The 17204-nt window shown below is 31.8% G+C and overlaps 2 protein-coding genes across 2 annotated transcripts; both read right to left on the reverse strand.

Moving 5' to 3' along the window:
- Positions 1-2089: 2089 nt before the first annotated feature.
- On the reverse strand, positions 2090-5846 carry LOC124848055 (myosin-binding protein 2-like). The gene is made up of 2 exons (XM_088110991.1): positions 4308-5846; positions 2090-4049 (listed from the first exon to the last, which is right to left on the reverse strand). Exons 1-2 carry the CDS (start codon positions 5629-5631, stop codon positions 3271-3273), a joined length of 2103 nt encoding a protein of 700 aa, XP_087967117.1. The 5' UTR covers positions 5632-5846; the 3' UTR covers positions 2090-3270.
- Positions 5847-6680: 834 nt separating this feature from the next.
- On the reverse strand, positions 6681-15612 carry LOC124848061 (putative clathrin assembly protein At2g01600). Its single transcript, XM_047325670.2, has 15 exons — positions 15395-15612; positions 15212-15281; positions 15014-15111; positions 14479-14620; positions 11718-11845; positions 10472-10564; positions 10291-10341; positions 9191-9256; positions 9040-9105; positions 8885-8965; positions 8718-8798; positions 8404-8559; positions 8244-8325; positions 8040-8143; positions 6681-7171 (listed from the first exon to the last, which is right to left on the reverse strand). The coding sequence occupies exons 1-15, from the start codon at positions 15482-15484 to the stop codon at positions 6827-6829; spliced, it is 1653 nt and encodes a 550-aa protein (XP_047181626.1). The 5' UTR covers positions 15485-15612; the 3' UTR covers positions 6681-6826.
- Between the last annotated feature and the right edge of the window lie 1592 nt (positions 15613-17204).

Here is a 17204-nt window from a genome sequence, read left to right on the forward strand (position 1 = left end):
GAAAATGTCAACACAAACATAAATGGCACAATGTACAAGTATACTACTGATTTCATCCTTTTAAGTATTGTTTTCTCTCTTACTTGGCTAAAACAATAACAAAACTTAAGTAATCACTTTTTAAGCATAAGCAATTATCTCATGAAATATTTTAGATGTTAAAACAACTTTCAATCAATTCCTAAACGAAGGATTTTTGTTCTCGCTACATGCACAAAAATTGATGGGATTAGTGGAAATATGACGGCAAAATATCTCATTGTTCTTAGGTGATTTTATTACAGTTTTTTACTTTTCTTTAAATCAATTTTTAGAAGAAAATAATCCTCTTATGCAATATTTTTACATATATTTAACTTTGTTAATAAATATATATATATTTTATTTATTCATCTTGTTTTTGAAAATATATAATAAAAATATTATGCTTAATCAACTTAAATATTAAAAAAAAATCTGAGTCAAACATATTTAATTCCATTATTTTAATAGTACTTATCACATGTAATAAATATAGTTGAGAGTAATTTAGTAACTTTTTTATTTTTGGGAATTAAAATTATTAAATAAACTTTATCTTCAATCACTATACACTAAATAGTTTTTCTTATATCTATTTTCTGAGTAATGGTTTCTATTATGTGTCGCAATTTTTTGTTTAAATTATAGTGATAGATGACATGAAAGAGAAGAGGAAAATGCAATATATTTTTCAATAAACTTCTGATCAATTTTTTATTTTATTTCTCACTTTGGTTTTAGTAATTATGCTTCTGTATTTTTTTCCGGCCTTTCTCGTAATCAACTCTTTGTTTCAACATTAGAAACAAATGTCCTCACATAAATGAAACCTATATAATATTAAACTACATTAGTCATAATAAAAGTGATTGTTATTTTAATATTTATAAGTTTTATAACTAATTTTAATTAACAATTATTGTATTTATTTAATAAATACTTATAAGGGAAAATGTTGAATTTTTTTTAAGTTTATTATACTTGTACATTACTGTTAGATAAAAGAAAACACCTAGAATAGTAACACATATTAAATAAAACATTGTTGGAACACTCAACTATATAAAATTATACATCTAAATATATTATTACGTGATACATGTTCTAAGTGCAGACCACACAAAGCATCATCTCTATCTATATTTAAATAAAATATAATTTGAGTCAAGTTAAATTCAAGACTATAAATGATAATATTTTTCATTACATCCATTTTTTTCTAAGTATCCTTTAATAATTATTACTTCTTAGAAACAAAAAAATGTAATAAATTTTTTGACTCTATATGTGATTAAAAAATACGTTACAATTAATTCTATATAGAATTTTGTAAAAGGACTTTTACATTGCACAATCTAAGTTGATTCCAATGTTATATTACTGAATATTACCATTGTATCTATGGATTGTACTTTACATTGTGCAACTCTGTTTGTTTTGGAGAGTATAATCGATAACAATAAAAAATTTAAAATTATATTCTAGATTTCCTATTAATGATAAGAAATAATGTATTAAATATAATTTAAATTTGAAAATACAAGTAATAACATAAATTCTAAACTCTTGTTTTAGTTCGTATGATCCATATAGCCTTTTATATGGACATAGTATATTATAAGGAATATATTTGGATAAACTTTATCAGAAAGAAAAAATGTAAAATAATATTTATAATAAATTAATTATAATAACTATTTTATATAATTTCTCTAAATTCTTATTTTAATTTTATCTACGTTAATTTTAATTTATAAAATTTTAGTTTCTTATTTACTTATCTTTTCCATTTGAAATTTATTCTTTGTTTATTGGTCAATCCGGTAAGAATACAATTTTCCCCCCTTTAATTTGTTTTAGACATGATAAATAATTTAAAAAAAAGGAACTTCAAAATAAGATTTTGAGTCCAATCACGTATTAATATCATTCTCTACTCAAAACTCACAATTTATTCTATTTATTGATCTTTCTTGTAAGAATACAAATTTTTTCACCTTTAATTTGTTTTAGACACGATAAATAATTTTAAAAGAAGAACTCCTAAACAAGGTTATGAGTCCAATCATATAAAAATTAATATTACTCCTACTCAAAACCCACAATGGGTTAATAGATGTTTTACCTTTATACACTAATCTACTTTTTTATTTTTATCTAACGTAAAACTTGAATTTACACTTGAATTTCTAACAAACTAGACATTAACACTTATCTCTACGACAAGCTACACAAGTAACACTTTCACCACAAGTGAGTGAAGTGACTCACTCTTTCCCACTTAAAAACAAACAAAGCTCTACGATGAAATAATGCAAAAGGATGATACAGAGAACCTGACAAAAAGTGTCCCTAATTCTGTCTGTCTAATGAACAACATCTTGGATTCTGCCCCAGAATCTTAGTTGGATTTCTCCTGCTTTGCTAGCCTGGCCTTTACTCATAAAATACAAGTGCCAGGGTGGTTTCACCTTGCCATAGAAACATATAATAATGCATATCATCAACCTTTTTCCATAAGGTAATGATGGACATTTCCCACAAAAGTTAGTTTTTTCCATGACCATTGTGTCAACTTGGCCATACCATGATTCTTCTCTTTCCATCAGTTACTTTCATTTGTCCATATCTATGTAGGGACAAAAGTTGTTCTTGTGTATGCATGCTTCATTTCCAGTTTCTACATCATTTCCAACATAGCATAGATGTTATAGCTACGATTAGCAAGGCCTCAATACATCATCAGTAAATGCTCTCTTAAATTATAAACAATATAAATCTATAATACTCTAATGTATTGTCTCACCAATTATCTGTTTGGAATAACTAATTGAGTTCTTACACAGGAGTTTCTCCAATGTTCATGATTCTGAGTTCCACATTCCTATGATCACGAAGATGCTGCAAAATTTCTTGGATAAGATCTAAATCCTTATCCCCTTTCCTCAAGAATATGATACAGTGCTTTAAAAATCCTTTATCTGCCTCCAGAGCTTGGAAGCTTGGAATCTCTCCTGAACATGATCCACCTTCATTCTACTTTGAAGTTTTTCTTCTATAAGTGGATCTTTTCATCTGAACTATTATGCAAGGAAGTAAAATCTAAACCATTGCTCATGACCCCTTTTTTTCTGCTTCTGTGCCTGTTTCATCATAGAGTGGGAGAACCCTTTTGGCTTTTGTTCCATCACGGTGCTTACCATTTGCTAATCCATTTATCTGACCTATTTAACCATTATTGTCTTGTTGTTATGCGTTTGCATTCTCTTCACAAATATGTTCTGATTTAATACCATCAAAATACTCTTCTTCATAATTCAAGATAACTAGCTTTTTTTGCAGCATATTCAGGTGTTCTAGAATCAATAACCTCTCTTCCTCCAAGTTTTCCAATGATTCCTCCAAATATATAACGCCATCTTCGTAAGTGCTCTGGCTTCTGAACTCTTCTTGATGGCTATAAACAACATTTTCTTGGCTTGTGTATCGACTCTTATCAATAGGTAGTTCATGTTGATCACTATCTCTAGCATTGCTACAAGGAGGAGAAGTTATGCTTCTTATGTTACTTTCTCTTGTTGGTACTATCATAGTTTCTCTAACCTCATATTCATGAACCTTTTTTCGATATATTTCAAGCTCCTTTTCTAGCTCAACTTTCTCTTTCTCCCTCTTTATCAGAAGTTCATTCAAAAGCTGCAAAGCTTCCTGGTCATACTCACATCGTTCTTCCATCATTCTCTCATACTGCAAAGCTTCCATCCGCATTGCTGCTTTCTCTTCCTGAAGCCTATTTATCATTGCCATTGTTTGATTTGCCGCAACAGCAGATGCACTTCTCTCTTCTTCTAGTTCATCATATAGACTATTTAAGGCCTTCCTTTCAGCTTTCAGTGCAGATTTCAACTTCTCAATTGTCAACTCACCACATTCTGTATCACATATGGAACTTACTTCCAATGATACTTCTGTTTCCGATTCTTTTCTTTCAAGAAGTATTAGCATCTTGTGTGGCTTATGTAGATTCTCTGCAGACAGAAGTGGGTGTATCAGGAACTGTTCCTTCTTTCATCTCATTAAGCTCTAAAGATTATGAAAATGGTTATTTACAGTTGGCCATATTCATAACAAGTGACATTGTGTTAAATTCTACAAATTCTTTATTATTCTTGAGGAAACCTCATTATATATTTTCAAATGAAAATGAAGGAAAATGGTAGAGCTTATAGATGAAACAATTGTTTGTTATGGACTTGTGGGAAAGAAGAAAAACAGACAAGGCTTACCACTATCATCTTGGACAGTAAAAGTAGTTGTGCTACAAGATGAGATTTCTTGCACTTCTTCATTGAATTTCAGAATAAAATCTTGATTTTGAGTTGAGACTTCTTCTCCTAATTCATCATCGCGCATTAGTGTTGCATCTTCAAACACTGAAAGAAGAGAAAAATATTGGAACATTGTAAGCTCAACCAAGAAAATGGAACAAAAATAAGACAAGAGATTGATGAATAAGAGATTGAAACCTTTTGGTACAACTGAAGATAACTCCTCATCTCTTCCTTTCATATTTGCATCAACATTACCATTCATTCTTGAGTCTTCAATCGTTGGAGCTAATTTCACTTCTTGACAGTTTTGCTCCAAATTTTCTTCTTCTACTATTGATTCTAATTTCTTAGCTCTAATCCTCCTTGGGGTTAACTCAATCCCATTGGTCTTGAATGCCTTTCTGCACTCTAGACTTGAAGACACTGACACAGTATGCAATGGAGTGTAACAATTCTCAATAACAGGTTCAGATTCTGCACTAGAATTTAAATCAAAATCCAAAATAACATCTTCTTGCACAAAACAAATACTCATATCATCTTCCTCCTTTCCTCCTCTACCTGAGCCCTCCGCAGCATAAAAAACAATGTCGCTTCCCCTTTTCTCTACAGTGTTCTGTTCCTCTTCAAGTGGTTCAAGCACCACAAAATCATCTATGCCATAATCTGAGTTATGATGGCCCTCATCAACCTCTGCCTCAACCTCACTTTCAGTAATCAAATTCTCTTTCTGGGTAGAATCCAAAACCCTCGAAGAGGGCTTATCTCTGATCAGGTAAAACTTGCTAACAAAGTTGTCACCACAACAAGAACACCTCAAAGGCTCCATCCCATTTTCAAGTACCTTGTTATTACCATCAGCACCATGAGTCATACCCTTTTGCTGCATCCATGGAAAGTGGCCAAAACTCTGAGGCAAGTTCACAAACTCTGGCTGACACGAAGATGAACAATTCTCACACATATTTTGTGCTTCAGCTAGTTTTCTGTGGTTCAAGCAGAAACCCAGCTTGGAAATCTCAAAAGCATGAGCTTCACACACAAGATCCCAGCAAGAACACTGGTTATTTTCAGGCTCTATGATGTGATCAATCCTTGTGCACCATATGCAGGGCCTTTTAAGACCAAAGTAATCCACAAACTTCATTATCAGATAAGAAAAGAGGGAATTTAGAAGAAGGAGGATGATGAGAATCCATTCAAGGATGGCATAGACAAGAACCACTGTGATTTTGTTGGTATTTCTATGCAACATGGTTGCAAACTTGTTGGTAGCCATGTACAAAGAAAAATTTTACTCAGAAGAAAACAATTATCAATTTGTAATCTACGAATGGAGACAGACAAACAGATGATTTTAGAGAAAAATGTTATGAGAGAGAATTTTAAGACTGATTGACAAAATTCAATTGTGAATATTGTAGAATATCTGAGAGAATATAACATAAATAGAGAGTAACAATGGTTTTATTTAGAATGAGACAGTAAATGAGTATGAGTTTTCAACTTTTTGAAATCTTTTATAGAGGTTTAGTGATATGAGATAATTGTATCTTATCTTATTGCGAGTCATAATAATTTTATTTGTTTTGAGTTTTTGATTTTTATATATATTGTCACATCTTATTTAATGTTTATTTGACATAAAAATAAAATTAATTTCTCATTTGGGAAATATATATTTAATGTAAAATAGGTAGATGAAGATCAAAATAAGTACCACTTTAATAAATTTATTTTATCAAAATAATTTTTTTTTTTAATTTTAAAAGGATCACACCCTTAATTAAGTTATTTTTGTTAGATTGAGTATTTATCTTGTTTAAGGGTTTATTTGATGTGCTATTAACTCTAAATGTGGATGTATTTTGTAGAAAGTACAAAACATCTGTTATATGTACAAACCATGACTTCTGATAATACTTTTTTTGCCATATTCTACGTACAAATCAAGAACTAACAAAGCACCAATCAAGCTTTTTCTAAAAAAGAGGGTTGTTGGAAAACAATCTTGAAGTACATGAAGTAAAGGTCTATGCAATGTGAACGGTTCCGTGTGAAAAATGAAAAGGTTGAAGTTGAAGGTAGGGGAAGAAAAATGAATGATATATTAGGTATTAGAAGAGGGTGTGCATCAGTGATATTTTTGCTGCAGAACGATCACAACCCCAAGATGTTCCTCCTCAATTTCCTAATACTGCTAAAAAAGATATGTAAAAATCATGTGTCAACCTTCTAGATGTAATGAGGCACATTATGTATACAATCTCTATTCAAGATATGTATGTGAACATTGAAAACGTATGCATGTACGAATTTGAATGGAGATTTAACCAGAAAAAAATAAAATCCAACCATTGTCTTATTATAAAATGATTGACATTGTGACCTTATTATCTCAAACATTTCATCCTACAAATCATATCTATCTAACAAAATCCAGCTTTACATTGAATCTCCGAAATAATGTGTTCTTATATCATGCCAGAGCTTCCAAATGGATTGCTATTATGAACGTGAGAAACAGGATGCACAGGAAATGCCCCATATCCTGCATCCTCGAAAGGATTTGCTCGGCTCATCAGCATATGCTGCTGCAGAGGCTGATATGGTTGGTAATGATCGAAAGGATCTATATGCTGTTGAGAAATTGTTGCAATTTGTACGTTGGGTGGGAGAGGGATGCTAGTTGACAAAACAAAAGGATCTTGAATTTCAAATGGATTTGGAGCTGGCACTCCAAAAGCAGATTGTTGTGGATATCTATATCCTCCTTCATCATATGAACTGTTGAGGGTGAGAGAATTCAGCCTACCAACCTGATAATCAGTGAAAAAAAAAACTGATAAACACAGCTGCTAATCGTTTTTACTAAACAATCTAGCATGTGAATAACCGAAAAAAGAACTCTTAAATCAGAAACACTAATCTGGTGTCCTAAAAAGAGGAATCGCCTGCAACTCACTAAACAAACTAATCAATGTGACGTTGAGTAGTACAAAGACTGGGCGACCTTGAGAAAAGAGAAAACAATGTGTAACATGATAAAAATGGTGTTATGCAATAAAAGATGAAGAGCAGATTTAAACAAACTTCATCCTAGAATTATGTAAAACGTACTCCTCTTGCGAGTAATTTATATTTATGTCTTCTGAAACAGCACTACAAATCCTATATATCACAAAGATAAGCAAGCTGCAGACATACACTATACTTCCGCGATACATCACATTTGACTACAAATAATAATTTCCTGAACGTGTCATCCAATGATCCAAACTGCTGAATCATGAAACACCATTAGTTGATCAATCATGATGAATGCTTGTTTTTTTTTAATTTTATTTTAATATTCAACAGTATAAAATTAAAAAAGATTAAAATAGTAGTTTAAAAACCATATGATGCATTACTCTTGCAAGCCAATAATAGAATACGAAGTAACTTTTAACTATATCAAATATCCTGCCTGTGGTCTAAAATAGGTCCAGTTCAAAATCCAACATCCAACTGAATTTAGTGAATGGTATCAATTGCATTATTTTGACTTTATACTATGGCAATGAATTCTAATGCTCATGTTTAGTATCTGATTATTTCTGAGAATAATTTGAAGAAAAGAAAAAGCTTAGGAAGATAGTAAATTTAAGGGGAAATAAACACAGTAAAAAGGTAAGAACGACCTACCAATTGTGTCTCATTGTTTGAAGAAATAGTTGTACTTGGAGGGGAGACCAGAGCAAGCTCCCATCCGGTTGGATCAAAATCTCTGGCAGGATCAGCTCGTGAATCTAAAGCGGTAATTCATATGTATGCACAAAACAGTCGTACATATTATCTACCAAACCTCACTAAATTGTAGGATTTTGAAAGCTTATAAACAAAGCTCACCAATTTCGGCAGGGACTATGACTAGGGCATGAGCGTTTCTTTCTTCCATCAAGGATGTTTCAGATGTACTGTCATTCAACCCCTGCAACCACGATAAAGAATGAAGAAAGTTGAAGAAAAACATAATCTGAAATAACTGAACCTTCGATTAATGTTTCACCAGCAAGTCTCCAATTTCAAAATAGTTGTGAGACGGTGGAGGAGGAGCAGGCTCAGAATTGGAGACAACATCATCAACAGGCACTGAGGGCTCCTGTTCTTGAGATAATTTATCGTATTCTATTGTGGGAACATCATCTGGTCTGTAAGTCAGTAACTGTTGATAAAGAAGAGTATTAGTGAGCTAGAATCTAATCTAAAAGCTCAATCTAACGGAAAATAATGCATTGATGTCTGAAATCTATTAATAAAAAATGCCAATGATAAAGAAACCCTGACAACTATTCCTTTATAAACAATGAATTATGTACTCACTAATGGCTCACTTGAAACTGCAAGCAGTCGAGGTGCATCCTTTATGTAGTCTTCCATGGTAACAAGAAATGATACTGGAGGCTGAAAACATCAAAATGTAAGCAGTGAGAAAAATTAAAATGAAAGAGAACTCGTTACACTAAATTGGTGCAATAACATATATATACCTCTCTTAAAACAGGAAACTGAAAACTCCTAGCAATTTCCAATCTTTTGCATATTTCATAGAAATCAGAGAGACTTTCTGCCTGTAATCACCAGGCATCTCAATACAAGCATCATGGAAAAATATATTACAAAAGCAGAGTGGCATACAAATAACCTGCTGGCCAGCACGTTTATAGACATCAAAGGCTTTGATAGCTTCATGCCTTGGCATCTCAAAAAACTACAAGGAAACAAAAAATTATCTCTTGCCATTGTTGCACAGATCTTATTTAATCAATAGCGTAGGTTGATGTATGTCCGTTTACCTTATCAACAAGATTGATAATGCCGTCGTTAATAGCACAGTAAATTTTAAAGCTCTCTTTTAGAACCTAAAATGATCATAAGTAGCACATAAATAGCAAAACTAACCGATTCCAAAGCCATCTAATAAATGAATCTTTAAAAGTATTTAACTTCAATATAACCGAACAAATGTTTCAAATGAAAGATATAAACACAAGAGTGTGATCAGTGAAATTAAGAGAATCTACAACTACAAATGAGCCATCATTACAAACAAATTGTCACTATAACAGTTGTGCCTTTACTGAAAGGATGTATTAGATGAAGATTATTGAAAGTCAGTCCACATTACCAGGGAACATGGAGAAGGATTTTACCAGTACCACCATTTTTCAAGGAAGCAGTAAATAGTTTAGATGTGTCTGTTTTTCCTGATAATTCTTGAATTTCATTGCCCAACAATTTTTAGTTTTCCATTGTTGTCATCCACATAAACAAAAACCAAAGGAAAGTGTTCCATAACTTCGAAGATCAAGTGATCAACCAAATTATGCATCAGTCAACTACACAATAATTAGAGCTGTCAAAACGGGTAACCCGGCCCGACCCGACCCGACCCACCACGGGTTGATCACTTAGTGAGACAACCCAACCCGGCTCATTTATTAGCGAGCCGAAAAAATTTGAACCCGACCCGACCCACCACGGGTTGGTGGGTTAAACGGGTTGGCTCATTGACTCACTTAATTAACTTTTTTTTCACCCTCTTCTACTCAGATTCTTATAACATGTTACTTTGATCGATCAAATTGAAAAAGTAATGATTGGACCAATTGATATAAAAGAAAATAAAACAAAAGAAATATATTGTTATATATATTCTAAGCTATCAAGCATAAAATTTTGTCAATTTAGTTTAATGAGACATACACAACCGTTTGACCAAGAAACTACATATTGTCAATAATATATCATAATTTCCCCCAAGCTATGGCGATATAAGAGTACTGATAGAAATCTATTATAAATGTCACACCTAGAAAATTGTTCTTAGAAACACACTAATTTTATTTCTAGTTGATTTGAAAGTTCTAAATGAATATCTTGACACAATACATACCAGGGCCAGGGCATATTGTATCACATAGCTGCTAACAGCTGCTCCTTCTGGCTGAAAAGTCACAGCAAAATTGGTTAGCCATTATTTAAAAATGAATACAATACCGATAGAACAATTTTGGAAGAAAGAGAGGGAGTTATAGAAAAAGGACAATGAATCTCCACAGGGTTCAGAATATTACACGGCAACCAACAAGGCAATAGAGAAGCTGCTGCAAAGCAGGCAACTGCTCCAATAGCTCCTCACTATTCAAATCCCTTGTCCTGCTATACCCCTGCTTGGAGCATGGCAAGAAAACTTCACAAAAATAGTTCACAAAAATGAAAGCACACATTTCAGAAATTATGAAAACTATTCAAATTGAATTTTGACCACCACAAGGTTAGTAGCCCCCTCGCTATAAACAAGGCGTTATTCTCAATTTTTCATATTTTCTCATTGATTACTATGATTCTGACTCTTCTCTCCTTTGTATTCCCCATCCCTGTCCTCTCTTCTTTCAATCCTCACTTTTCCATTCTATCTTAATAGGTTTTTTCTTATTTTAATAGGTACTGCAGCCTCCTTTCCCTAAAACCATTCACTAAATCAGGGTAACAGGATAAAGGCAGAAACATCATTTGCTATTTTCTATCTACTTCCATTCGTGTATTGTATAATATGTTCAGGCTTTATTTATCCTGCATCACTTGCAAAAAGGCACACTACGAATTATTCATTTAATAATAATTGAAACAAGCTCAAAAGGAACATGATATACATAATACAACTAGGTGATTTGTCAAATAAAAAGGGTCATGAATCAAATTAAGTGTTGATGCGCAGAAAATACAACAGAAGATAGTAAGTATAAAATAAATTACGATCATATCCAGCAGGATGACGGTGTCTCATGGTAAATAAGAAGTCCATAAATTATAATGCTAAATAACTTGGCTGGAATTTCTTCGTCCTAACATACACCTTTAAAGTCCTATCAGGGCATACCATACCTGATCCTATTGGGTTTATTTTCTGAAATCGGTGTAAAAGCCCATTATTTTCATAATATATTAAAATAAAATTATCTTTATCTTAATTGATTTTGATAAATCTATAAATAATATATTTTATCTCAATATTTTTATTCTAATTGATTCTCATAAATTCATACATAATATATTTTATTTTAATTTTTCCTAAACTACTTAATTAATACGTTAATTTCACTCTCCCCATTTTAATTAATTTTTATCAAGTGCACAACAAATATCACTAATGACAATACTTATCTTTCATTATTTTGTTTCATGATACCCACTCCCACTGTCCAGATAATTATTTTTCCTTAGTCTTACAAAAATATAATCACAATTTTAATAAAATTACCTTGCCTCTCACTTAATTGCAATAAATCTCTTATTTTTATCTAAGAGAGCGAAAATTACCTTGTCTTGACCAGCAACAGGCTTAGGTAGACGCTCAGCTTCAATATCATACTTCAGAATCGAGAAGCATTCAAGTCTTTCTTCCAAGTATAATGCATAAGTACGAACCCAGGCAGAACAGTCCCAAGCTGCAAGCAAGTGACATCTCAAAGTCAAAATATGCAACTAAGTTATTGAAACAAAAACACAAATCTAAGATAATTTGTTAAAGCTTCAACCGTAGTTAAAAAGGATTAAACTGATCTATAGGTCCCAATAATATTTAGGAATTTCCAATAAGGCATTTATAATTTGTAAGTTGTTAATTGGGTCTGTAAATTTCAAAAGTTCTAGTTGATTGGATCCCTTCTGTAGTTCTGCTAAAGAACTTTTAACGGTATGCTGATTCCAAGAAACCATTTGAAATTTCGTGAAACAAAAGGAACCAATTATAAATTTACTAGATCCTCAATGTTTAAAAGTTTTCTAACTGGGTCATCGGATCTAGCTTACCATTAGAAATTTCTAATAACAACAATAAGGAACTTAAAGTAAATGACCAACTTTCCCAAAAGCTTGAACTCTATTGTACAACTCAAACACCGTCACCTAAGAGCCATTTGGGATTGAACTGTGAACAATGCACAGGATAAGCCCACCTGTTAAAATATAACTTTCTATTTATACAAAGTAGTTTAGGCTAGTTGGATCGTCCTGGAGACTCACCAAAGTCAGGAGAGATCCTAAGTTTCAAAGAGTGCTCACTATGGCATTTACACATTAACCACCAACAAATTGCTAGAAAATATCACACAATATGTTGATAGTATCAAAATTATCTAGAGTATCTCATATGATCTCTAAATAGTGGTTTCATGTTTTACTATATTTCTCTTGGTTCTTTATTATAGTTAATTAGGACTAGAAGTCTAGTACTAATGTAAATATAACACAGGATCATAGTACCCGAAGTCTTTTTTTTTTCTCTCTTTCCCACCTTCCCTGACTAAACCCTATATTTTGAACCGGAATTAGAGAGGTTCCATTCTTTGCAACCTGTCCTGCTACTATTCAACTACCCAGTTCTCTCTGGTTTATTCTATTTTACCGAACTTCACTCTGTAGCAACTGTCTTCTTCTTCCCTGTTAAATGAGGACAAATTCCAGCTTCTCAAACCCTATATTTTCTTCTAAGTCCGACATCACGTTGTCTGTCCTTTCATGTCTATCAGCAGCAGCTTGCTTTCACTGTCAGATATTTCACAGGCTTACACGTACCATCTGAAGATTCTACCCCAACACCCACATATCTCCTTTTAGCCATGTATAAGAGTGCATCCATTAATCTTTCCGACCGTTACCGGTCTCAGTTCTGATCTGATCTCACCCTGTCCAATTGGACTTCTTTATCTAGCGCCATCTCTCCTTTTGCAGTTGTTGATTCGGGTTTGTACATCCTTGTGGTGGTACATGGGAATGTGTTTCCCCATTTTCTGACCACCTCACTCCAATTGTCTTCCCTAGTCATTCATTCCACTAATAGTCAAATTCAGCCCCCTTTTTCCTGTTCAGTAACCTGTGGCTGCTTGGCTCATGGGCTGGTGATCATATCTGAGGGATTCTCCTTTTTCTGCGGATTTGGTATGATTTCCCATTTCCTAACAATCTTAGCGGTAGTTACCCCTACTTGATAATTGGTCCTGATTATTATCTGGTTCTCTTACAAAACAAACATAGCATTGAGGAGGGGTAGAGTGAAAGGCATTTACCATGCCATACTTTTCCCACAAATGAACTACACTAGTGGTGATTTCACCTCCTACTGACAATCTTCTGGTGGTGCCTCCTTTCCCATGGATTACACTTGTGGTGACTTTCTCTCAACAATCATTCCAGTGCTAACTCATGACAACTATGACTCATACCACCCCAAATTTATTTTTCCGACTTCTCTGTTTGAAGCTCTGAAATTCTGCTTCTTGAATAAGTTCTGGTGTTTACTGCTGTTTTCCGACGACTATGGCAGATTCCATGCAATTAACTGACAGTTTACTGGTGATTTAAAACCAGAAAATTCATAATGTAGCTGCCGGACATTTAAAGCAGCAACGTCTTTTCAGTTATATATTTGTAACTTTTTAAATCTATTATTTTCTCTTTAATTAAGATTGATGTATGTCTCGCATTTAAGCTGTATTTATAAGATCATTCTCTTGAAGAAACACAGTTTTGTATACACTATGTGAGTTTTACATAAATAAGAATTAATCTCTTGTATTTTTATATCACCTCAATATACACAATATCATACTATTTGAATTCTTTGTTCTATCTTTTCCTCCCTCAGCCAAATCCTATAACTCCAGGAAAGAAAAAAGAAACGGATAGAACTCTTCGACACCACACAGTTAGAAAGGCAACGGTAATATGTAGTCGCCTAAGGTTGTTATTCAAAATGAGAGACAACTTAAGTTATTATTCAAGCTCTTATGAAATTATTCAAAAACATCAGTGAATCTTGCTAATATAAGCTAACGAAAGAGTTTATTTTGATAAACTTCTCTGTTACGAGTATTGAAATGTACTAAAAGAGTTTATAGGAAGGTTATAAGCTTCCAGGTGGATGGCTTATGAAGGATTTTACATTTAATAGACCTAATTAGAAATTTCTTAAACTCTATGGGCCCAATTACAAGCTTTAATACATGGAGATCAAATAAAAAGTAAAGGGACCAATAGATAAATTAAACCTAGAAATATGAAGACAGAGTTAAAAATTAACCTATTGGACTAGAATTGTCTCTGAATTTAGAAAGTTGGAGTAGTATGCGCCCCCTCTGTACGAAATTAAGAAATTCTTCTCTAAGAGTAGGATCACCCTCTCTCAATAACCTATGAATTACGATTAATGTTTTCAGTGCCACCTGTTAACAAGACCAAAAGAATTGAAATATAAGGGTACTTAACCATCAGAAGGTTATAAGCTATATAACTAGACTAAAGCAACCAACTACTGAAAGTTATCAAAGAAAAAATATATATATATATAAATTCATAAGAACAATATTGCAAAGCACAAACTCAAAACCAATTAGACTAATTATCTATTTGACCCAGCGAGTAAACGTATACTAGATATTATTATGAGGTTATCAAGAATTCAAAGCTCCAGTAAAAAGAACAAATATTTTGACATCACAATCAATAACTCTCAAATAAAAAAACACCATATATGGTTACTTTTAAAAAGAAAAAACACCATGATCACAATCATTTCACGTCGTAAAAACATTCAAATCACAAAAAAAAAAAAATACCGTCCAGTTTCGGGTCTTCGCCAACCGTCGCGAAAGTGCATGAATGCAGAAAGCAACGTCAGCTCTAGGCCGTACAGAAGAAGTTGCGAGCAAAATTTCTACAAGGAATGCAGTTTCACCATTTTAGAATAAACAAATAAACAAAAAAGATTCGAAGGCACAAAATAAGAAAATGAACAATTATTACGAGTGACGCACTGCGAAGGTGTCTCTCTTTGGGAGGACACTCGATGTGGTTGGTTGCTTTGACTACGGCAACTTCCAACTCCTAATAAGTTGAACAAAAAACGATGAATTAAAAAATTCAATGAGATTCGATATAAGAATGAATGAATAAACGAAAACGAAAATGAAAATGAAATTGAAATTGAGAGATGATACCGCATAATCGCTATTGACATGAGCGAGACCAACTTTGGTGGTGTCTTTGAGAGCGCCATAGGCTTTTCTCCAACTCTGAAGAGTGGCCATGGCTGTGTTCGAAGTTCAAACCGTTGATTGGGTTGAAGGAATGAAAGTACAAAGTGAAGAAATTCGTGAGTTAAATAAAATAAATAAATAAATAATAACTGAACTGAAAGTTTGTTGGTCTATGGAACGTTTCTTTCCGCATGAGCGAGGAGTTTTGTTCTTTGGCTGCTCTCACTGGCCATGCTGTGCGTCCCCATCATTATTTTAATTATTAATTAATAGCTTAATTACACTTGTTGTACATTTGTTAAAGTTGATTTCCGCCTTTCTATGTATCCTAAAGTTGATTTCCGCCTTTCTATGTATCCTAATTTTTTTAAAAGTGTTTCAATTAAATCTTTTTTGAAAGATATTTTAAATTTTTTTTATTACAATTGTAAAATATTATATAACGTTTGCACTATGATACGTGATACGTTAATGTCATATGACATTTGTCAATTTTACGTCACACGATATTCACATAAGTATCTTGATTTTAATTTAATCTTTATATATATTTTTCAATTTAATTTAATTTCAATTTTTTTCAGAATAAAATGATATTATTCTTTTTTTCAATTAAGACAAAATATATTATTTATACTGATTATTTTATTAAAAATAACGTTTTAACCTATTACATTGTATATTATTAATTTATTTTTTCTAATAATGACTTTAACCAATAAATTTTAATTAAACCTAAATATTAATATTATATTTATATGAATAATAAATTTGACATACACCCACCAACAATAATATATTATAAATAATATATTAGTTTTAAAAAACATATGAATTAATAATATATTAATTTTAAATACTTGTTTTTTTAAAATATTTATTATTAATTAATTATAATCTTATAAAAAGACTTGAATTAACAAAATCATTAATTAATAAAAATATCAGTATAATATATATACACAAATAATAAATTTTGTTTAGAGGAAGATAATATTGTTCCATTTTTTTAAAAAAAAGGATTAAATTAAATCAAAAGAGATTAAATTGAAATCAAGACAATAACACTTAGCATTGACAATAACATATAGAAGTGATATTGATTAATTGAAGTCAATTATGTATATCAATGAACTTCTATGAAAAAGTTTCATGAAATTGAGCCAATTTGAGTAGGAAGATATCATTGAAAAATAAGAGTATGTGTTATTAAAAGATTTATGTGATTCTTTCTTGTATAGAATGAGTCAATCATCCACTTTGGTATCCTATTGAACAAAAATGGTAACATTGTTCATCCATTAATTAAAAATTTCAATTTTTAAGAAGCATCTTGGTCATCCAATAATAAGATTTCTTTTATTTCAAATGAAATATTGGAGACCTTTTGATTCTAATAATTGATTACACGGGATCATTTGAAGTTGTTGTCATGTGTCACGTGTCACACTAGGGACTTGACACGTGATAATAATAATGTTTACAAAATTGTTTTAATTATTTTTAAAGAATTAAAAAAAATTAAAAAAAATCATAGATTGACACGTAACTTATAATTAATTTGTTTTTTCAAAAAAAAAACCTAATTGAACATTTTTCAAAAAAGTTAAGAAATAATTGAAATTGTTTTAAAGTAGGAACCAATTTCACATACGCCTACCAGAAGGAGAATCATCCGACTAATTAATATTGAGACAAAATCAAAATATCTAATCATCTATATTTTGAAATTTGTTAAACAATACTCAACAAAATATTAATGCAAAAAGAA

This window comes from Vigna umbellata, chromosome 3 (genome assembly GCF_029865625.1).
Source record: "Vigna umbellata cultivar VRB3 chromosome 3, Vumbellata_1.0, whole genome shotgun sequence".
Classification (NCBI taxonomy): domain Eukaryota; kingdom Viridiplantae; phylum Streptophyta; class Magnoliopsida; order Fabales; family Fabaceae; genus Vigna; species Vigna umbellata.

Bases quoted from the DNA above. Each gene is read 5' to 3' on its own strand.
- LOC124848055 (XM_088110991.1), bottom strand. From the start codon at position 5,631: ATGGCTACCAACAAGTTTGCAACCATGTTGCATAGAAATACCAACAAA. The intron at 4,050-4,307 runs GTAAGCCTTGTC...TTCTGTCTGCAG, and splicing joins TACTGTCCAAGATGATAGTG to AGAATCTACATAAGCCACAC.
- LOC124848061 (XM_047325670.2), bottom strand. From the start codon at position 15,484: ATGGCCACTCTTCAGAGTTGGAGAAAAGCCTATGGCGCTCTCAAAGAC. The intron at 11,846-14,478 runs GTTAATTTTTAA...ACTTGCTTGCAG, and splicing joins AGACAATTCTAGTCCAATAG to CTTGGGACTGTTCTGCCTGG. The intron at 9,257-10,290 runs GTATGTATTGTG...TGATCATTTTAG, and splicing joins TACAATATGCCCTGGCCCTG to GTTCTAAAAGAGAGCTTTAA.